This window comes from Mus musculus, chromosome 7 (genome assembly GCF_000001635.26).
Source record: "Mus musculus strain C57BL/6J chromosome 7, GRCm38.p6 C57BL/6J".
Lineage (NCBI taxonomy): Eukaryota > Metazoa > Chordata > Mammalia > Rodentia > Muridae > Mus > Mus musculus.
The window spans coordinates 96762966-96786495 of NC_000073.6; the positions used below are offsets into that span (position 1 = coordinate 96762966).

At 46.7% G+C, this 23530-nt stretch overlaps 1 protein-coding gene across 26 annotated transcripts in view; it reads left to right on the forward strand.

Annotated features, from left to right (window-relative positions):
• Tenm4 (teneurin transmembrane protein 4) overlaps positions 1 to 23530 on the forward strand; it is a 739850-nt gene that overhangs the window by 591722 nt on the left and 124598 nt on the right. For all 26 annotated transcript variants that reach the window (NM_001310762.1, XM_006507806.4, XM_030242547.1 and 23 more), the window contains 3 exons: positions 9039 to 9140; positions 11010 to 11204; positions 14854 to 15054. In NM_001310762.1, coding sequence (NP_001297691.1) covers positions 9039 to 9140; positions 11010 to 11204; positions 14854 to 15054 — 498 coding nt within the window. The remainder of the gene's footprint in view (positions 1 to 9038; positions 9141 to 11009; positions 11205 to 14853; positions 15055 to 23530) is intronic.

Consider the following 23530-nt stretch of genomic DNA (forward strand, 5'->3'; position numbering starts at 1 on the left):
CTACAGTGGAACATGGCCATGCACGGACACAATGTGTGATCATTGTCATCAGTCTCTCTGTCGCTCCAGACACTCATAGTTTCTTTGACAAATGTTGAGTGCAGTCAAAGTCCTTTCTGCCAGCTGTTTTGAAATATAAAATTAATTGTTGCCAACCACAGTTGCCTTGTCAGGCCAGCAAATGTTGAGAGTTACCCATCCTTTCTAGTCGGTCCCTTGTAGTTCGGCTATGAAAAAGCAAGAACCTGATTGATCCAGCAGACTACAGACTGAGTCCTGGTAGACTGAGACCCAGAGCAGGGTTCAGCTTGTGAATGGGCTCTCCTTGCATGAGATGCTTGGCCTAGGCCTGACAACTCTAGGCAGAGGAAGGATGATGTCAAGCAGCATGTGCCTGCTGCTTTGGAAAAATTTTGAACGAAGCATTGGTTGCCAGAAGCACCTGTGGGTGAAAGATCCCAGGAAGGAAAGCCCTCTCTAAACACTGACAATTCATGTCCCCTACAGATCCCTTGTCCCATTGCCCTGGTCAGTCTTGTCAGCACTTGGCCTGCCTCTCAGGATCTCTTTAGCATATGCTCTCAATCAAAGCAGGAAAGCACACATGTCGTTTTCTTTAGGGAACATTATGGAACCAGAGTGATTAGCCTGCCCATGCCACCTGAGAAAGCCATTGCCAACAAGGCCAGGAACAAAGGCCAGGCTCATCGAGAGGCAGCCAGTGAGTGCAGAGTTCCAGTGGATTGTAGAGCTGCCCTGAAAGAAGCAAATGTCCTTTCCACCCTCAAACTACAAACATCAGGATGGCTTTCTCGGCCTTTTCATTGACTTGTATAGTGTCCAAAGTAGTGCCATCTGGATTTGACTCACAGGGTCTCAAAGGCTAGACTTAACAAACCATCTCAGCTGTCACCTTCTCTAGAACACCTCCTAAGCCAGAGAAAAGACTTGCTGAGCCAATTCAATAAATGCTGGAAATTAAAAGAAAGGGCCTGAGACAGGAAGAGGCTTGGTCAAGGTTACTAAAAACTCTGATGGCAGGAAGAGAGCCCAAGTTTCTTGCTCTGTCCAAGCGTGTTCCTTGTACAATGGTTCATGCCATAAGTTTCAGGCTTTATCCTTAATCCCTCATTCAAAGGATCCCACTCGTCATTAGTATATCCTTCCCTTAAATATATCTAGAGATTGAAAATGTTTGACCTTGTTCTAGCTTCTTTCTGTTGCTATAATAAAGGCCATGACAAAAAGCAACATAGGGAGGAATGGGCTTATTGGCCTACAGGTTACATCACTGATGGGGAGCCGACCACCTACTCAGGGTTGGAGCTAACCACAGCGAGCTGACCTCTCTTGAATCAATCACTAATCAAGAAAGTGTCCCCCAGCTATGCCCACAGGCCAATGTGATGAAGGCAAGTTCTCAATTAAGGTTCACTCTTCCCAGGTGACTAGTTTGTGTCACGTTGGCACAAACTAACAGGCACAGGCCTTAAGCCATTCATTTAGTCCTTTGGCTATCGAGCATTCAGCCAACCCCAGCTTTGTATCAAGGATGATATCATTTACTATCAATTGAAAGGTGATGTGTACTCATCCCGCCTTCAGTCCTCAGTAGTTAGATATTTTCACATAAGTAGAATACAACCCAATCGAGCAGGTAGTGTTCTTCTCTGACACTTACAAAGGTAGTTCTTCCAAAGACTCTAGAGCGTCCTTCCTCACTGGCTAAGTCAAAGCAAGTCTCCTTCCTGTTTCACGTAACGTATGTTTTTGGAACACAGGTCATACTGCCTGAGCCCAGTTCTCAATCCCTTCGAGAACCTCTTCCTTGCAATGTAGCTCCTGATCCACTCATCTTCCTCCTTGCTCCTCCACGGTCATGCCCCAGTTTATCTTATCTCTTCAATGTGGCTGCCAGATGTGAACGTCTGAACTCTAAATACAATCTGAGAATGCAGTGAAGTCTGACAGACTGCACTGCCTTCATTCTGAGTGCTGCCCAGGTAGAAGAGAGGGTCTTTCTCTACTGACTGCTTACCTACGCTCTCCAGCCTTGTCACTGCCTTCCTTAGTCTCTGACCCCCATCCCCTCCCCATCCTTCTCCCCGTCCTTCTCCCCCTCTCCCACATCGTGTTCCTGCTTAGTTGTCATACAGTAAGCATTGTTGACCATCTCGGTTTGTGTTTAGCCCTCACCAGACTCTTTGGGAGACCAGATGTGATGTCTGTCTTTAAGGACCTCACCATCTTGCTAATGGAATTTGTCCCCCCACCTCCCACTCCCTGCAAAGAAATAATGAGTGAAGAACCAAGACACATAGAATCCAGGGAATACCGTCTGCTAGACGTTTTCCTCCTCAGAGCATCTCTGTAGTGGTTTGGTAGACTTCTGGGTTTGACTGAAAACAGGTCTCCCAGCTCAAATGCCAGCGTGGAGCTGGCATCCAGCCCAGGCTGTCACGGGGCTCTGTCAAATTTTTGTCATTGTGTTGACCTAGACGGCTGCAGACTGAAGACCTTTGAGTTCCATCATCTGCAAAGAAAGCTGGGGTGCCTACAGGGACTGACACCTCACAGGCCACAGGACAGCTTTCCAGCACCTGGCGCCTGCCCAGCGCCAATCCAGAAAGCACAGGAGGAAAGTTCTTTTAGGTGTTGGCACGAGTGTGCCAGAGTCGGGGCTTCGGGGAGACGACAGGTTTAATTTGCTTTGACAGTGCTTTCCCCGGGAGAAAATTCACCCCGACACCCCGCCCCCTGCACACCAGGAACTCGGCTTGTTTGCGTTCTCATTTTTACCACGGGGAGTTTCTGTATGTTTTGCATGTGTGTGTGTTTACCCCCAATAACCCACATCTCCTTATTTGGATTCATTAGACCAACTGAGTGTTTTGTTGTAGTTCACAAATGGAAGACATGTGTGAATCTTAGAGCCTAAAGACCAGCTCTGCTAGGTTCTGGGCCAGCCACTTTACATGCACAACATGGCCCTGTTTGTTATTCTCTGTGATAGCTCTCTGGGGTAGATGCTGTTACTAACCCCACTTCACAAATAAGGTTGGAGAGATGCCATTCCCCAAAGACACTTAGGTCATAAGGGACAGCCTGGTTCCAAACTCCATGTTTGGCCCAGGCCATACAGCAGTTCCCAGGACCTGATTCACTTACCAGAGTCACAGTCTTAGCCATGTGAACTCGAGCTAGTAACTTTAGCTTCCAGTCTCCATTAAGTCTCTAAAATAACTGAGCATGACACCTATTTTGTAATTATTATAAGGCTTGAGTCAGACTGTCTGGTTATGTGTTTGTAGGTTCATTTAAAAGGATGAGGAGAGTCTCTCAGAGTCCTCCCTCAACCTGGACTTAAGGTTGAGTTAAATAGTATTGTGGCTGTTTTGTGTCTGCTTTTGGTTGTTTTATCATAAACAGAGCTCAGTCTTTGTCAGGAATAGAGGCGATGCAGCAGGTGTAAATCTCACTAGCTAAAGTCAAGAGCATGTCTTAGGGTCCATCTTGTTCACAGCATTAGCTGTCATCATCTGAAACGGCAGCCAGAAGCAGTCATCAGACGATTGGACCACTGTCTGGGTGTCAGGCAGACCTCATTTCCTCAGCCAAGTTCTCTCAAGTTTCTGGCACCTACCTTTACAACTTACGGAGAGACATAGAAGTAGGAAGAAAATGGAAGTAACCACAGGCTCAGACACATCACAGAGACAACGTGGAACTAAGGATGCAGAGAGATCCTCTTCGTCCTTGGTGAAGGATCCAACACAGTTCTCCTAGGGTCACAGGGGTTTGCCTGCTCAGACTGGGATCTCAAGCAAATGTGCCCGTTGTGCCTATACATGGTTGATTTGGCAGAGGAGATGACCCCTGCCCTTCCATCATGATGGCTCTGGGAAACAGGAGGCTCCTGAGTTGTTCTCGTTATCTTCCAGCCAATAGTTCCCTTGGTGAGCCTGGAAGAGCAAGCTTTGGGGGTTTGTTTTTGTTTTTGTTTTTCGAGAAAAGGTTGCTCTGTGTAGCCCTGGCTGTCTTGGAACTCACTCTGTAGACCAGGCTGGCCTCGAACTCACAGGGATCCTCCTACCTCTGCCTCCTGAGTGCTGGGATTAAAAGTTTTCGCCACCACTGCCCAGTGGCTTTTGGGGCTTTAGAAAACAGAAAAATAGAAAGAACAAATGCAGGCAGGACTTCTAAAGCATCTGCCTTCAAAGGACGTCAGTGTCACATGTGACCTACTTCTCCTTAACATAGCCATGTCAAGGATTTAGTTCCAGTAAGAAGTCATCAGTAGACAGAATGAGCCCTGCAGTGAAATACCCACGTCCTTGTGACTAATGCCCTCCAAAATCTCCTTGCTGGGGGTGAGGGGAAGGGACACTTTTTCTTTTCTTTCCTCTGAAGGTGCCCATTGGTGTCTTCAGCAATGTTGTGTTCCACATCCACAGGATATTCCCACTCACAGCCCATGTCCAGAGGAAAAGCAAGGAAACCTTTAAGCTTCACATTCCAAGACTGATGGGAGGGAAAACAAATTCCTGAAAGTCACCATTCCTATCAGGGCCCACTGCTCTGACAGAAAAACAAAAAAGCCAAGGCAGAAAAGGCCGGCATTTTCCAGTTTACCCTACACTCAATTATGAAAATCAGTTACTCACGGGCAGTTGAATTCTTAATTCCAATTCAGGCAGATTGGAAGGTGCACCGTCTACTAAGCAAAAGCAGCTGGAGTGGGAACTTTAAGCAGAGCAAAAAGAACGCAGGGGCAGAGACTCGCCCAGCACTGATTGGGAACATACACAAGGTTTATGAAATCAAGGTCACACTTCTCAAGACCCCAGAGTTGAGCACAGAGATATCTAGGTGGTCAGTGGAGACTTGATATCCATGGGATCTTAACCTTTTTTTTTAAACTGCATTTTAGAAAAATGTGTGTTTCTGTTTTGTCTGCCTGTGTATGTGTACTTTATTCATGCAGTGCCCACAGAAGCCAGAAGAGGGCATCGGATCCCTTAGAATCAGAGTTATGGATGGCTGTAAGCCATCATGTGAGTGCTGAGAACTGAACTCAGGTCCTCGGCCAGAGCATCAAGTAACCTTAACCACTGAGCTCTCTCTCCAGCTCCATATTCATGGGATCTCAGGTCAAGCCCAGGTTGCTAAAGTTCCTTTATATGGAAGAAATTCTATCCACATAAACATTTTATCAAAAGCAAAATATTCTCCAGATGGCTCCCTTCCCTTTCACATTGCCATCTTCAAATTATTTTCTTAAAACTCTGTTTCTTAAAACTATGCCTTCCCCAAAACTAACAGCCCAGGACAAATCCTTGAGAAGCCAGGCTTCTGTTCTGTCAGATTTAGCCGCTGACACTAGACTGTGTCCCAGAAAAAAAAATGTGTTTTCCTCACTTTGGCCACTACGGAGGACTTTTGGCAGGTGAGAAGCAGGTTTGAGGCTTGCAGACTTCGTAAATCAGTCTTGAAAGTGTATGGGAGCCATCTGCAAGTGGATCCTGCTGAGTACAGCTAGTTGTCAGTGTCTATTGGAGGGATACCTGTGCCTTCAGCTGAGAAGGACTGAGCGGAAGCATTTTAGAGCTGGAAGACCATCGAGTGAATGCTTCCAGCGATAGCATCAAGAGTAGGCTGAGACCCTTCTGTGGATTCGATTCCAGGGTAAATACGCAAATGAATAACGTCCGTTTCTAAACTCCAAGGTTCATGGTCAACAACGTTGAGGATATGGTGTTTCCATAGTGATAAGGACTTGGTCTGCTTACGCTGCCAAAAAGTCTTCTCAGAGATTAGGGCTTTAGAATTAGCTCTGGAAGAAGGAACAGAAGTTGCAAACAGGGACAGCTGCTGTGGGAAGAATGATCACAGAGGAGCTAAGAAAAGGAAGGCCCACCACGCCCATGGCCCCCAGCCATTGCAGAGCACAAGGAGACCCAGAAACCAGCCCTCTGCCTCTCTGTGCTGGGCTCCTGCACCAGGGCTGGAGGAGGCGGCCCTCCCACGGTACAGTGTACGGTAGCTTAAAGGGAAAGTCACCTGGCCTTGAACTTTACTCAGACTCTTGGATTTTAAAACAAAATTCAGAATGGAATTCCCTGAGTGACGTTTATTTAGAAATGTATTTAGGAAGCCAGTACTGATGTAAACACCTCGGGACGTGGGCCTTTCCAGGCGAAGAGATGCTCAGAACCCACAAGTCTCACTCACTCACAACCCAGACAGCTCACTTAGCCCTGGAGGGAGGCCACATGTTGGAGTGGTGTCTCTTACTCAAGTTCAGGCAGTTCTAGAATGTTCTCCCCTCCCACTGGCCCCTTTGCTGCCTTCACTGGTGACCCTGCTGTCCCAGAAGCCTGCCTTGCTCAGCCCCTGGCTTCTGCTCTCGGGTGAATCCCTACAAGGCCTAGAGAAGATGCCTCATGGACTAAGGATCAAACTCGGGGCTTCTGTGAGAGCGGTGTGTGCTCTTAGCCTCTGAGCCTCCCTCCAGCCCTGAGGAAGCCCTTTCCATCCATACCTCCCGTTCCTCTTCTGGGTCCCAGGCTATTGCTCAAGCCCTCTCCCCCAGTCGTTGCCCTTGTACATCCCAGAGCACTCTGCGGCATTTATGTTTTGATGCCCTCGCATTCCAACTAATCTCACTATAATTCCTGCTATTTTAGAACAGGAAGCAGTCCCCGGGAGTCACTTGTGCCATCGCCTTCATCATAGAGAGCAGAAAAGCAGGGTTCAGAGAGGGAAAGAAAGTTGGTTTTGGTCATACTGGAAGACTGGAGCCCAATACATGCCCCCTTATCCTCAGGGAGAATGTTTTTTTTCTCTGCCATGCTGCTGACCAAATGACAAGTCACTTGTCACTGTTCAAGTCTGAAATGGCATTGTCACTTTTATAGATGCTTTTATTATTATTATTATTTAGTTGTTCGTTCTGAGAATAATTTAAATAATATATGTGGAGGGTGTGTACATATGAATGCAGTACCTATAGGGGCCAGAAGAGGGCACCAGATCCTCCGGAGCTGCAGGGACAGGCAGTTAGGAGCTTGTGAGTACTAGGAACCAAGCAGTAGCCCTCTGAAACGCTACTTCATGCTCTTCACCACTGAGGCTGAGCCATCTCTTCATCCCCCAGTCTTGGTCTCTTGATGGACTCCTGTGAGCTACGGCAAACTGATTCCTCAGTTCTTTTTGCACTCCCGACTCTAACTCTTCTCCTCTACATTAACTCTTACTCTCCCAGCTCACTCTGCGACCTTGGGAACCGATGCCCATCCTCTAGGTTTCTTTTCTGTTAAGTGAGCACATTGAGCTTAGTGGTGATTTGGAATCCTTTAACCTCTGAAAGTTCTAGAATTCTCTGCCCTTCATTCGTTTCCCTGCCTCTCAGGGCATTGCTTCAGGGCCCTGGCTTCTGCTGTGACGGGAGTTCCTGCAGGCTCTAAAGAGTATGGCATCATGGAAGGATGCTAAGTTTGGAGGCCAAAAGCCTGTGTTCAAATTTTGCCTCTGTAATTAGTAGCTGTGGCCTCCTGCAAATTGTTTTATCTCTCTTGGCTGCGTTTTCTTTCTAATGAAATGGGAACAACCATACTTATACTTGTCAGATATGGTGACATCAGAGAGGTTTATGGAACTCCATGGCCCCAAGCCGGTGTTCTCGGCATAATTGTATCTCTGTCCTGTATCCCACATTATTGACAAATGACGACTTCTGTAAATACTCTATTTAGTAATTAGAGCAACAAACTGCTTAAAATTTTTTTTATTAAAATCTTTCTGAAATCCATTGTGCTTCCTTGACATGTCACGCAGAGTATTTGTCAGAGGGACTCGGGGAGTCAGAGGAAGTTAACAGTCCATCTCCATGGCTGGGCATGGGGCTGAGTGGGGAGAGAAGGAAAGGAATATGTGCCTTTCGGCAGAGCATGGATTTCTCCCGCAGTCAGTGAGGACTATTGAAGAGCTCTTATTAGCAGAGTCACAGCATCAGGTTCACCTCACAGAGATCAATCAGGCTGTCGGGTGAATAAATCAGCGAGTGGAGAATGCTAAACGCTCACCCACAGACTGCCATAGAAGAGCCAGCCGGGGAGGGGGGAGGGGGGAGGGGGAGGAGGAGAAGAAAGGGGGAGGGGAGGCTGGATGGATTCATGGAAAACAGAGCCAGATGAAGGCTCACTTGTGCGCTCATGCGATGGAACTACAGATAACCACCGCTCGCAGGTCATACCGCTTCCTCCCAACTGTGTGTGGCTGCAGCACTGACACATAACAAAGAAGATCCGTTTGAGCCGGGCATGGTGGCGCACGCCTTTAATCCCAGCACTTGGGAGGCAGAGGCAGGCAGATTTCTGAGTTCGAGGCCAGCCTGGTCTACAGAGTGAGTTCCAGGACAGCCAGAGCTACACAGAGAAACCCTGTCTCAAAAAACAAAAAACAAAAAACAAAAAAAAAGAAGAAGAAGAAGATCCGTTTGGTTTATAAATGCTCGGAGACTGACGAGGTGACTCAGTAGATAGAGCGCGTGCCTACCATACACAAAGCCTTGGGTCCCATCCTCAGTACTTCATGGAGTGGGTTGAGGTTATGCACGTCTGTGATCCCAAGATTGAGACAGGAGGATCCAAACTTCAAAGTTATCTTCCATTACACAGCAAATTCAAAGTCACCCTGGACTGCTTGAGTCCTGTCTTAAAAAAAAAGAAAGAAAGAAAGAAAGAAAGAAAGAAAGAAAGAAAGAAAGAAAGAAAGAAAGAAGAAGGAAGGAAGGAAGGAAGGAAGGAAGGAAGAAAGAAAGAAAGAAAGAAAGAAAGAAAGAAAGAAAGAAAGAAAGAAAGAAAGAAAGAAAGAAAGAAAGGGAAAGGAAAGGAAAGGAAAGGAAAGGAAAGGAAAGGAAAGGAAAGGAAAGGAAAGGAAAGGAAAAGAAAAAACAAAAAGTATGTGTGCATGTTTGACCCCGGGCTCTGTAGCATGAAGCCATCTACACTTTCAGCTCTCCCTCTCTTCTCTTCCAGAATCAGTGGATAACTGCCCCAGCAACTGCTATGGTAACGGTGACTGCATTTCCGGGACCTGCCACTGCTTCCTGGGTTTTCTGGGCCCTGACTGTGGCCGAGGTAAGCATTCACATGAGCATAGTGGTAACTGCTTCCCAGACCCTATGGCTAGCTGGGGTGCACATCTCAAAAGGAACTTAGGACTCACGCTGCCTCCTCATGTACCCAAGAAATACTACAAGAGCAATTCTTCAGTGGCCTGACAAAGGCAGTTTGGCAGGTAGAGAGAGCCAAGTCCTGTCAGTCTTTGTTATCCAGCTATGGGTAACACACATGGACAGGTCAGGACTGGAAGGACCGTGTTCCTTCCTGGGGTACTGAGGGAGGCAATGAGGGACCCTTTGAGAAGTTGATTCCCTCTTTAAAGGGACCATCAGCCTCTGTCAAGCACCTTCTCCGCCCTTCCTCTCTGGCCTGTGGATGGGAAGCATATGGAACCCCTTCCACTTCTACACAACCCAGACAGAATCTCAGCTAAGACACCAGCAGATCCTGGAGGCCTGGCATAGCTTCTCACACACCATATATACTGCTAAAGACAGCAACAAATTCTGAGATGACCTGAAGGCTACCTGAGACCTACTGTGTGCTTTGGGCCTTCATTTCTGTTCTAGAAACATGAAGAAGGAAACATCTTGAGATCTGTGGTCCTGAGAATTTGATATTCCCCAGAGAAAGCCCAAAATGGCCTCTTGTCTGGGTTTCTCCATCTCTCTACCCAGAAACCTCTGGCTTTGGGTCCATTTAGGAGTTGTCCTGTGCTCGATACTAGGCTTATCCCACTGCCCAGGCCTGGTGCTCTCAGGCCATTCTGAGAGAGTAAACCATCTGTTATAAAACAGCATTAGAATACCTGGAATAGAGGCAGCAAGGTTAAGTGTGGCTGTCTTTGCTAGGCAGGCAGAATATCCACTCAGAAAGGTGGAGAAGAAATGGGGTAGAACCAGAGTCTAAGGCTTGTGGAATTCAAGAACAAAAGTCAGAAATGATTTCCAAGGCCAAGGGAATAGCATCCTACAAATCCCTCCTAGGGTGTAGTGCTGGAGACTCCGCCTACTTTAGCTACTATGAAATAGGCTTGCCCTGAGACTGCCAAGCTGGGAAGCACAGCGATTGCCTGCTGAGTGTTCTAAAAAGAAAAGACACCAGGTGGGGCCCAGCAAAGGAAGTGCAGAGAGAGCCTAGTCATTCCTTCTAAGGAGAATTACCATCTCATCTCAGACGCATGCACTCCAGGTTAAGAGTCATGTATAAAACAGCCTTATTGTATTCACCGTGAGACAGGTGAGCACTTGTACCACAATGCAATATAGCTTATTTTTAGATAGTACCCTTCATAGAGATGATCCCAAAACCTTGATACTAAGAGACAGAATGGAAAGATACTTCAAAGAGCTAAGTTGGGCTCAGCTCTTTTTGTTGGAGGGCTGTGATGTAAGAGGCTGGAATGGGGACCTGGAAGACAAGGGAAGCAGAAGCCAGGGTTAAAGACAACAGTTAGTGGTGATGCAGTGGGGGGGGTGGGGGGGGAGTGGTGACAACAGAGGGCTATCAGGAGAGTGCCGGGAGAGGCAAAGCAGGCAGCCAGGAGCCCCAGATACTATCTTTTCTACTGATAATAAGAAACAGATGGCAGTTTCCTTTCTGAAGCTCCTGGCAGCCAGGGCGCTCCATCTGAATCAGAGGAGGCCAGAGAAGCCAGCAGCACCCCGTGCCAGCCCCCAGCCGCATGCCACACACCTTCTCTTCCAACCCCAGAGGTGCTTAAGCTGCAATGAACCATCGCAGGGGAAGTGGGTGATGGGTACACAGGGGAGTTCACTACCAATCAACCGGTGTGATCAGCCGAGCGGAGGGGAGAAGAGAAGAGACACCCATGACAGGGTGCTGGGAAGCGACTCACCCAGGCTTTTGGTACTGTCTCTTCAGCATCCTGTCCCGTGCTGTGCAGTGGGAACGGCCAGTACATGAAGGGCAGGTGCCTGTGCCACAGTGGCTGGAAGGGTGCCGAATGTGACGTGCCTACCAACCAGTGTATTGACGTGGCCTGCAGCAGTCATGGCACCTGCATCATGGGCACCTGCATCTGCAACCCCGGCTACAAGGGCGAGAGCTGCGAGGAAGGTGAGATTCAGCCAGCCTGCCTCTAAGGTAGAGGCCAACCTGCTCTGTGGAATGGCTTTCAAAGACTCCTGCTTTGAAATCTGACAGAGCTCTGAGTCCTAGCTCCATCTCCTCCATAAAGCCAGGCTACCTTCCCCAGGGGGCCACTGTGAGGGCTGAACGAAATAGCCCATATCAAGCACTTAGTTCGGTGGCTGACACCTAGTAAATGCTCCATAACTGTGGCTCTTATATCAGTAGCGTTATTCGGGGACAGCCAGGCTTCGGCCTCCTTCACCCAGGGTTTGGAAATGGATGGGCTTTACCGTTTGCAGCCGATGGGCAATGGATACACTTGCTACCACCTCCTATTTCCTACCAGCCAGCACCGAGGCTCCTTCCCCAGTGGGGCAGAGAGGTTCCGAGGAAGGCTAGTCTTCTAAACCCACTTAGTATGTGACAGAGAGCCTGCATTTACAGCACCATTTTCTCTTAAAAGAGAGAATGTTAACAGACCTAAAGTAAGAAGCCAGGCGGGATCAATGTCTGAAAGGCATTTCCTGTCTCTGTTACTTATAGCCCTTCAGTGAGCCACTGAGTACTGGTGCAGACCTTAGCTTTGGAGGTGCCGGTAGCTGTTGAAGGAAGATGGCAGCCTGCAGGACATGAGGATCTTCCTTAATTCCCTTTCCTTAAATCACGTGAGGTGAAGACCCTGCGCAGAAGGGTCTAGTAGGAGAGATTCCTATTAGAACAGTGGGATGTTTCACCTGAGCATGTCCATGTGGCATTCTCCAGACAGAAGGACACTGGACAGTGGCCCACGGCTGTGGGATATTTTTTTTCAAAGAGAAAGAAGTAACGTTTAGAGCTCTGATTTACGTTATCCATTTGAAATGAAGTGTTCCTCCTCCTGTTCTCCTTTCTGAAGAGGGCCATCTGGGACTGATCTCTTTTATTATTTCTCGTTCTCTGCTAAAACGTGTTTGTACAGTCTCATGTTTATAATAATGTTTTGGGGGCCTCCTTCCTCCCTCCTCCTCCCCCTCCTCCCTGGGCTCCACGGCTAACGGGTTTCCCGTTTATAAAACATCAGCTAACAAGCTTACTTTTTTTCTCTCTCTCTTCCTTCTGAAGTTTATAGCTCCATATTTTTTTTAAAGCCTGAGAGAAGGCAAAGGCAGGAGGCTTGAAGGGGGACCAGGGGAGGGGCAGGAGAGTGCAGACTCAGATCTTTTGGAGTGAAAAGTGAGACTACGCTGCCTTCCCAGTCCTGAAGGGCATCTAGTGGCTTGTGTGGTCACTGAAGCATGGAGCATTTGGGGGTTGGGGTAGTAGGGAGCCTGTGTTTGCAGCCTGGCCGTGTGGGCACCGTCCTCCATTAATGAGCTAAGCTTCTGCAAGGAATTTTGGCTCTGTGAAAGAGAAAAGGGGGACTGTCTGGTATGCCTTCTAGAAAGAATCTAAACCAAGTTAGCCCACCTCCCAAGCACCTACTCCCTCGCAGGCCTGCTGGTACCTCCTGCATTACACATAGCTCCCAGGAGATAACCCATGTTCATGAGGCTGTCTCGGTGTGAGGGAAGAAGAGAGTTTTATCCTTGGAACTATCCTGTCACCCACAGGCCCAGGAGGAGGCAGACCCAGGCCACTCAAAGCCTCCTTGGCAGAAGGCTACTGTAGCACAGGTAACAGCCCTCAGTTGAGGATCAGAGCTCAGGGCCAATGGCATTCATCAAGTCTAGCCCGGGTGCCAGGAGCTCCTTGTCCCTGTCACACGGAACTCTGTGAGCTTCCCTATGCTTCTCAGGTCACCTGGAAGCATGGAGACCAGATTCTTAAAGAGAAGGCCTCTCATTAGCTCATCTTAGTCTTTATTCTCCTGAGACTATGGGGTTCCCTTTGCTGGTTCCCCGGTCCCTCTGTGTATGAAAGGACAGGTCTGCAATGACAAGTACACTTCACCAAAACTGATACCCTCCCAGGCTGCACTCAAGCATTGGATGTGTACAGGATCCACCCTGAGGGCACCCTGGGCTCCTCGGAAGCAGGGTCAGCCCAAAGCTGGGGCCAGGCATTCACAGGATGGGAAATGCTTTCCTAGGTCTCTTCGTAGGATTTGCCAAGTTGTTTGCTGTCAAGTTGGAAAGCTCTCTGAACCAAGGGAATTGCCACAGTAGTCTAATGGGCTGGAATAATCCTTCTGCGGTTCCGGGATCTGAGGCCCGTCATGAGAATTTATCACTGCTGTTGTCTTTATTATTTTTAATTACCTGAATTTCAGCAGGTCATGCTTTAGCCGTTGTTAAATGGTGTCTGGAGACCATAAGAGAAGAGTCATTTGCCTTCGTTGGGCCTTATTAATCCCCCACACTGTCCTGTTTCCTTCCCTGTTTTGATTTGGCTTCTATTTTTAAACCACTTCATGTGTTTATGTGAGCATATATGCGCAAATGTATTTTTGAACCAGTCAGATTATAAGAGAAAATAGCAAGCAATCTAGACAGGAGAGAGAGGATGAAATGTAAATTCCTTCTGTGCTGCCTTGGAAAAATTATTTAATGAAAATAATAGATTAAATAGAGCTACATAAAAGGCTTAATAGCCAAGAGTAGCACAGACAAGCTTCTAAATGAGTGACAACTTTTGCTACTGTCATTACTGTGATTTTAGAAGCTAGTTACTCTTGGTCCCTTGGCCTTCTCACTTACCACTGAGATTGCCAAGTAAAATTCCTTTTAAAAATGAGGTGGCAAAAGAGCTGGCTCCACAGTCTGGTCCTCAAAACAAATATCCCAGAATGCTCTCTTTCATAAAGTCTCGGCCCCTTTGTGCCTGTGACTCTTTTATACCCAGACCAGGTTTCCAGGTCTGGGTATAAAAGTCAAATATTCTGGATTATAAATGAAATTAGTTAATACATTTGAATGTTTGAATTATAGACAAACACATAGTTTGCATAAGCCTCACTACTCAAAGTCCTGAGAGGATGTAAAAATAACCCTCTTTGATGCTATAGTTCATATAGTCTCTTCTGACCCTCACTGTCACTGCTGGCTCCTTGTAGCAGTCAGAATGGTAGGGATTCTTGACGGTGTCTGTTTCATAGTTAGAAAGCTCAGAGCTTCTATTTAATGAAGAATTCTATCTTAATACAATAAAGCAGAAAACAGTAGAGGAAGGCACCCAGCATCTTGCCAGCATCTTGCTCTTAGTCGACTTGTATATACATACAACACACACAGAGAGAGATGTGCTCACTCACACACATGTGCACAATTGGGTGCATACACACATACGCATTAGAGGAAAATCCTTTCTGATCGATTTTATCTGTGTGTCCTTCTGAACCCTAGTTCCCCCATCTGAGACTCCTCCTCCCTCGTTGCAGTTTTTGCAAACATGGTAGGCTCTGGGTGCCATGCTGATGCTTGTTGGACATTAATACTCAGTTTACCTCACAAGCCAAAGGGCAGGGACTTGTAGCCACATTTTTCAGGTGACGAAACAGTCTTGGAGAACTGGGAACTCAGGTCCACCATTCACTGAAATCCTACTCTTTACTGAACCTGTTACCTCCCCTAGTGGACAGATTAACAGTGTTGTCCTTCCCAAGAGTCTCACACTGCTGTCCCAATACTCACTGTACCATCTTCCTTCCCTGTCACAGTGGACTGCATGGACCCCACATGTTCCAGCAGGGGTGTCTGTGTCAGAGGCGAGTGCCACTGCTCTGTGGGATGGGGAGGCACCAACTGCGAGACACCCAGGGCCACATGCTTGGACCAGTGCTCAGGCCACGGAACCTTCCTCCCAGACACAGGACTTTGCAACTGTGACCCAAGCTGGACTGGACACGACTGTTCCATTGGTAAATACCGGGGAAAGGGTTGGCGAGGGTGGAGGGTGGGTTCGACTGTTACAATTTAACCTTTCAGCACTGGTGGGGGTGTGGCCCTAACTGCAAACTCCTCCTGCTGTGGACTCATTTCCTCTTCCTTGCCCTTACATTCTAATCTTTGATGCCTTTCCTCTTGGTGAGCAGATAATTTAAAAACTTACACCCTCCCCTTGTTCAGCCTTGGGATTCTAAACTGTGTTGTACTGGGCATTTCTGCATAGCTCTAACCAGAATGATGAGAGAATGAATTCAAGGAGGAAAGATTCGTGTCGGATCACAGTTTTTCAGAAAGTTCTTTCCAGGATTGCTTAGGGCATGCCATCTTTTGTAGAGCAAGAGCCAGGAGGGAGGAGGCGGGGATACTCACAGGGTGTGTCCACAGTGGCAGTGTTGATTACTTGCCTGGTTGTTGTGACAAAATACATAGTCAGGGAGCCTGAAGAAGAAGTGAGGACAGGCTATAAACCCCCAGGCCCACCCACAATGACACACTACTTCCATTAAGGCTCTACCTCTTAGAGGCCCCACAACCTGCTCAAATAGCACAACTAGCTAGGGGCACAGGATGCTAACACCTGTGCCTTTGGCAGACACATTCAAACCATAGCAGTGACCTGCTGCCTCCAGCTGTGTTCCAGCTCTCCAGGCTTCCAGAACATCCCAAAGTATCATCACCAGATAAGGGCAAAGCGTGTAGCATAAGAGCCTGTGAGGAACATTCAATGTGAAATGATAGCAAGTGTCGTTTATCAACACTGACAGTAGCGCCTATGATTCCAGATGTGTTTTACTGAGACTTATCTAGTGCAAGGCCACAAGGGGGCCTGAGAGAGCTACAAGAATAGGGGTCATGGGGAAGCACCTGCCCTGCCAGGCTGTCCTTTTAGCTCTGTCCTTTCCTCAGAATGAAAGATGAGCTCAGTATGGATTTTAAGGTCCTCTGAAATCTGCCCCCCAATTCTTTTCTGGCTTAGTGCTTATACTGGACAGCAATTACCATGGTTATGCTGTAGCAAGTGTGTCTGTTAGTGGATACAATCCCAGGACTCAACATAGGCCTGGCCTACTACACCTGCTTGGTAAAGACAGATGGACAGAAGGATAGATAATGAATGGACAGACAGGCAGATGGATGGATGGATAGATAATGAATGGACAGACAGACGGATGAATGGATAGATGGATGGGCAGGCAGACAGCCACATGATAGGGCATCCGGTTCTACAAAGAATAATACATTACCAACCTTCTCTCTATAAGCACCGCCCTGTTTAGACCCGCAAAAGAGGATTAAATGAGAACACACTTGGACTACCTTGTACAGTATTGTTACCAGTAGGCTTTATACACATCTAACAAGTCATTTACTCAATACAAACCCCTTGAAAGAAACTAATCAGCATCCCCCTTTCCAATTCACACCACACTTTAGCACACCTACTGTGTAATGGGTACGATTTTTAGCTAGATATGACAGAGAGATAGGAAAGTGCCCGCTTGGCAGTGCACGAATTCTGCGAAGTGGAGAAAGGAGACTTACCTCAAATCACTGTCCAACCAACCGCTCCACACTGCAAAGCTCAAACCAGCTCATTATGGTATAGATTAACAGTTCTGATCATGATCAAGAGAGATGGCTTTGACCTTTTTCTAAAATGAGACCCATGCCGCATTCATGCCTTTAGAATACCTTGAATTACCTTTCGTGCTGAATGGAGAATTGCTGTTCAATGCACTGTCTAAATTGGACTTTTATCCCTGTTTGCAAAGCTCACGTAAAGACATGATTGTGAGCACAGATGTGCAGAGTCTCAGGAATAATTCTCTTTATATAGCTCTGTTTATTGCAATATAATAAATGGTCCTCTTAAAGCCACGCTGCCTTGTATTGTTCATTATGTGGCCGAAAAGCTAATTTACGATGGGTCTATAACCCGAGTCTTGCACTGTTAAACCCCAATGAAACTCCACAGCCGGGGGGAGGTAGAGATAGCTTCAGCTGAGCTTTCTGAGTGCTCTTCAGTTGTCTGTGAATACAATGATGACAAACCCGAGAGAAGGGGGTTAGAGAGATGGCTCAGTAGGCAAATGCTGTGCAAGCATGAGGATTTGAAGCCAATCCCCAGCACTCCTGTAAAATGCCAGGTGCTACATTATGAATCTGTAACCCCAGCACTGGGCGGGGGGAGGGGGCGTGGGGGGGGGGGCTGGAGAGGGAGGGCATAGACAGGTGAATCCCAAGGGCACTCTAGCCAGCCAGTGCAGCAGAATCAGTGAGCTCCAGGTCCAGTTAGAAATTGCGTCTCAAAAACTAAATGTTGAAAGCCATCAAGGGAGAAAGACAATATTGATCTCTGACCTCTGTATTCATTCTCATGCTTGTGTGTGTGTACTACCTCCACACCTGTGCATACACACACACACACACACACACACACACACACACACACACACAGGATTCATTTGATCTCATCCTCCTTAGTCATAGGTCCATCCTTGTGGCTATAGCTGATGTCAGACATGTATGTGGACTCATGCAGAAAGACATAGGAGAGTCCTGTGCTGGGGAGAAACCCTGAAGCAGATAGATCTGGGTTCAAATCCTGGCCAAGCTACTTAGTCGTTATAATTTTAGACCAATTGCATCAACCTGTTCTACCAAAATAAATGGAGACAGTGTGATAAGAAGCAGGCTAAACCTTGAACCCAGGGCTGGTGTCTGAGTCTCATGGTCCTGACTCACCAGTGTGTGAAATGAGCAATAGCCACCCTAGGTCTTATTATAGGCATGCAGAGGATTCTGTGCTCACCATCATCTCTAGCTTCCATGACTCTGTGTGTGTGTGTGTGTGTGTGTGTGTGTGTGTGTGTGTGTGTGTGTGTATGTGTGAATATGTGTCTGTGTATCTGAGTGGGTATGTGCCTGTGTATCTGTGAGTATGTGTGTTTGGTTTTGTGTCTGTGTGTGAGAGTGTGTATGTACCTCTCTCTCTCTCTCTCTCTCTGTGTGTGTGTGTGTGTGTGTGTGTGTGTGTGTGTGTGTGTGTGTGTGCATATCTGTGTGAGTGAATGTGAGTACTGTCTCCTTGGCTGTCACTTCAGCTCTGGAAGCCAGTACTTCTGCTACAGGCTACTGTATGGCATCGGCAGGGCACGTAACTTTACTTCAGTTCCCTTATCTAAAAATACAGAGACACTAACATGCATCTGCGTGAGATATGTCACCATTAAATTAAGTCAGTGTGCACACAGATAGCAATACTCATCCCACACTATGCACGTGATATCTCTCCGTAACCTCACTTCCAAGGGTTCTTTCACTGAGAGGAGCCATTCAAAAACTATTTGTGAGGCCAAGCAAGGGAGGCCTCATTTCCTGAACCCACGGTAGCCAAGAAGTTCATGTTCAGGGACCTCTTTAGAGAGCTGTGGCCTCTGTCTGTCACAGAGCCATAATGGAAAACCTTGTTGCCTAGAGCAGCTTCAGCAAGTGGCTTAACCCTTTCAGCCCTTGGTTTTCTCCTACATTCACTTACCCTACAGGCCTGGCACAGTGCTTCCTGTGTCATTTGTGACTCCTGCTTCCTGACACATGAGGTAGGCACAAATACTGCCCAGTCTTCATCAGGAGATTCAGGCCAGTGGGCTTATCCTACACAATCCTTGTACCATTAGAGGTACGGACTGCAGGTTGATGGGTTGACAAAGATGGCCACATCTGCCACCTCCTAGGAGAAGAACCTGTCTCCTCCGTGATGAGTGTCTAGTTCCAAGAACAGGATTTAATGAAGGTAGCTTAAACCAACACATCCTGTAATGAAATGTGAGCTGGGAGGGTCCTCAGCACTCTCATAGGGTATCTTATACAAGTGTTTACTTAGGTCCCTGCTTGTCAGCACCTTGGCTTCTGGCCCCATCTCAGAACCTTCTCCTCCAATCCAGGCTCATCCATGTGGTGCTCCTTCCTGACAAGCCAGACAAGGCAACTGGAGACAGAGTCTCAGAGGCGACAAGGTCCAATCTCTCACCTTCAGCACGTGTGTCTTTAGCTCTGGGCCCAACAGTATGTCACTGGCTAAATCATATTGCTGGTGGTAAGGGGATATGATCTCTACCAGTTTTATAGAACGGCTGGACTTTGGGAAGGAGAAATGTCTTGCCCTGCTTAGAGACAGAGTTTAAATTAAATCTGGGCCCTCTGTACCTAACTCTTCATCTCCTGCCTTAGATACTCTTCCCATCAAAAAGAGGTCTCCTTGCCAGTATCTGCCTCCTTATGACAAGCAGTAGTATAGAAAGTTTATTTATAAGGCCATCTCTTTCTTTGTGCTCATTTCATACCAGCCACTGAGCTTTAAGTTGGCCAGGATTCGTAAGATCCCTGCAAAGGTAATTGTGATATTGAGTGTGATGTTGAGTACAGGTGAATCTAGAATAGTCATGAAAATGAACCTCTGGATATATCTGTGAGGGAGTTTCTAGAGTAGGTCAACTGAGGCAGGAAGACCCGCCCTAAGTGTGAGCCCACCACTCCATAGGCTGGATTTCCTAGACTGTGTTAAAAGGGGAAAGCTGTCTGAGTACCAGCATGCATTATGTCCTGTTTCCTGACTGAAGATGTTGTGTGACCAGCTAGCTACCTCAAGTCATTGTTGCTAAGCTCCCATTAACGTAATAGACTGCACCTTTGGACTGTAAGCCTAAACAAACCCTTCCTGCCCTAAACTACTTTTGGTAGGTTATTTTGTCTTATCAACAATAAATAACAAATATACTAGTGTTACTGTTAATAACACTGCTGGATGAGGAAGCACAAAGCTAGGAAGGATTTTATCAGTACTCACCCTGTTGTTTAGTGAAGGGCACTATCACGGACCCCATTCCTCTTGGTTCCATACCCTCCTGGACAAGGACCTGCATCGGCTTACCCCTCCCAAGCTCTCTCCCAGGGGAGCAGCCTTCACACAAAGCAGGTACACACCTGGCCTGTGCCCGACCTCTTCTCCCTGTATTTTACCTGGTTTTTCTTTTGCTCAAAGTAAAAGGGGGAGGAAATTTAACTTCTTTAATACAGTTCTTAAAATTGTCAAAGCACACTTTTCTTTCAGAGTCTACAGGCTTCTAAAAACAATTCAGGCTCTTTGGCACTGGGTAGGCACCAGCTGCCCCAGGCCAAGTTCTTCTTGGGTCTTGGTTCCCGCTCTCTCCCCAGAGCCTCGCTCCTCTTTCCCCCTGCTCAGCAAACTTTCTCCCATCTTATCGCCTATAAATGGCTTTTATTTCAGCGGAGGCTGTCGCTGCGTTTTATCCCTCTGTGTGGCTGGCTCGCAGAAGCAGTACATGGCAGAGTCTTGCCTGCAGAATGCTCATGCTGGTAGTTTATGATTCTTGTCATTTAATTGCACTTGAGTTTCATGGAATAACAGGTGGAGATGCATTGGAAATTGAGTGGCATGGGTTTGAAGGCAGAATGTGCCATCAGTAAAATCATGTGGGATTGGGAATAGGACCAGGCTCTATGGTCAAGCCTCAACCTACCCATTAATACTCCTAATAATAGCTTCCCTTACAGAACTGTTTCCAAATATATTTGAGTGCATGTGCATAAATTGCCCAGTATGGTGGCTTGCATTCAGTATGCACTTAATAAGGAAACATGAGAACTTTTATTTGCTAGGCATAATTAGGTCTAAATTAACCAAGCAGTTCTTAACCTCAAACAAATTCAAGTTTAGGGGAGAGTTTATATGGTCCTCACATTGGAGTCAGTCTCTTCTCTGAATAGTAGCTTCCTAAACTCCCTACCAGACAGCATCACAGAGCAGCTCCAGGCCTGCATCCAGTCCAGAGCTTGCACACAGTCCTGACAGTCTTCCCCATGTGTCCTGTGTCACAGCTAAGGATCCAAGAACCTTGCTATCCACTCAGGTTCCAGCCACCATGCATGCAGTCTGCTAAGAACTCTAGTCAGTGTGCATGAAGGTTAGAAAGTGATGAACTTGGCGAGGAGATGACCCAGAAAAGTCATCACCAAGGAATCTCCAGAGCCATTAGAAGGAAGGAAACTGAACAGAGACTACTTGGCACCCAAGAAAGAAACCACACATGCATCCATGAAGAGCCTTCTGTAAGCCTGGTGGTGAAGTTGTTCTACACTCTCACTAGAGAGGAGGAGCGCTGGGGCAGAGGGCAGGGAGTGAAGCAGGGGCACAGGCAGGGTCCAATTCTACGGGCTCACTGAATACCTTACCAATTTTTGGATTAGAGGCCAGGGATACAGGTCAGTGAGACACTTGGTACACGATCGTGAGGACCCAAGTTCAAGCACCACCACACATAAAAAGCTAAGTGTATGCTTCCTACATGGAAGAGCACAGGCCAACACTGGTTGGCTGACTTTCTTGTCTAGATGAACGGTCTTATTGTACACAATGACTTTTACCTGTAGCAAATTTCAAGGATGCTGCGCTGTTCCAAAGCTGCTATCTCACTTCACTGTGTCATGGAAAGAAATGGAAGCTAAGTGTTACTTCTCCTGTTTTAGAGAGAAATGAGTAGAACTATAAAGAGTTCGCCACTTTTCTCCACATCTTCTTGAGTATCCACTACATTAGGATGTGTGAAATATTAGCTATCTTCCACAGCCTCCAAAATGTCTTGTTGGTAAATGTCTCCGTGTCTTCCCTTACTACTATGTACAACAACTTAAATAAATCAAACAACCTGATAGTTGTCAGAAAAAAAAAAAAAAAGCTAAGTGTAGCAGCCTGCACATGTCGCCTTAGCACCGGAGAGGCAGACACAGGTATGTGTGGGGCTCTCTGGCCAGCCTAACCTAATTGGCTAAGCTAAACTAACCCAGATCTTAGTGAGAGGACTTGTCTTTAAAAACAAGGCGGGGGGGGGGGGGGAGGCTCCTGAAAAACGACACACAAAGGTGACCTCTGACTTCCACACATGCATGCACATGCATGGCCTAGTACCTACTTGTATACACACACACACACACACACACACACACACACACCCCATCATCATCATCATCATCATCATCATCATATATGCACACAAATCCTGGATTAAATTCTTTCAATGTACCTGGACCATTTTCTTTGCTCTCCTATCTATCTGGCCTAGGTCCTTTCTGAATTTGGATGGAAACTTTCCAGAACCCAGATTCAGATTCTCTAAGATCCCATTCTCTTCTCTTCTCTTCTCTTCTCTTCTCTTCTCTTCTCTTCTCTTCTCTTCTCTTCTCTTCTCTTCTCTTCTCTTCTCTCCTCTCCTCTCCTCTCCTCTCCTCTCCTCTCCTCTCCTCTCCTCTCCTCTCTTCTCTTCTCTTCTCTTCCCTCTCTCTCTCTTTTTCCTTCCTTCCTTCCTTCCAGAGAGGAAGGGATGAAGAAAGAAAAATGAAAGAAAAAGAGAGAGAAGGAAGGAGGGAGAAAAAGAAAGAGAGAGAAAGAAAGAAAAGAAAAGAGAAAGGAAAGTCATAAAGCATGTAAAAGAAAATAATAATTGGATGGATTGGGCTGATAAGAAGCTGAAAAGCTCTGTATTAAATGAAGTCACAATTGACAGCAAAATGAACCAAATGCTTTAAAAAAAAAAAAAAAGCTGAAAGTAGCATCCGAGTTAAGAAAAATTAAAGCTTCGAACATAGTCACTGCATTAGTGCTAAATTTTGAAAATGGTAATTCAACTTTATTTACGAGGCAAAATATAATTACATTTAAATTTGAGGGAAGAGAATTTAATTCTTATTAATGACAGAAAGACGGAGCGAGATGCTTTAATGCCAGAAAAATTGTCTGATGTTCATGGATGGAAGAGAAAATTAGATTCGGCGTTGAGCATTCTCCCCTGGTACAAGTCTCATTTGTGTAGCCAGAATTGTTCTCTCTCTGAGAAACATTACCTCCTCAGCCCAGAAAGCACAGTGCCGACAGCCAATTAAACATCAAAAGGAAATCATCGGGCCGGGCTGTTTCTGTATAGGTATGTTACAAGACGGGAAACTCAAGGTTAGAATTTCACTGGAGAAATAATATCCATTGAGACTTGACATTTCCCATACGCCTTCCCAAAGCCAGTGACAGCCTAAGACTCAAAGTTCAGAATAATAAATATCTAAGAGATTGACATTGGCAGGGAGGAGAGTGTGATGGCAGAAGCAGAGAGGAGTCCACCAGTTGCGTGGGAAGTAACAAGAGATTTAGATAGAAAGAGATGGTCAGTTCCTACACTTAATCAAAGACTGGAAAATTGAGCCCAGACAGGCACACTGCTAAATACTGCCAGAGTTAAAGGTTGATAAAGCAAGAGCTGGCAGCTTTGTAATTTAGCAGAATTTCCCTCGACAGCCCTGGAACATTTTCTATCAGAACTGGAGCCTTTCAGTATGCAAATCTAAGCCCCCCTGCAATTGGACTTCAGAGTCAGGCTTCTG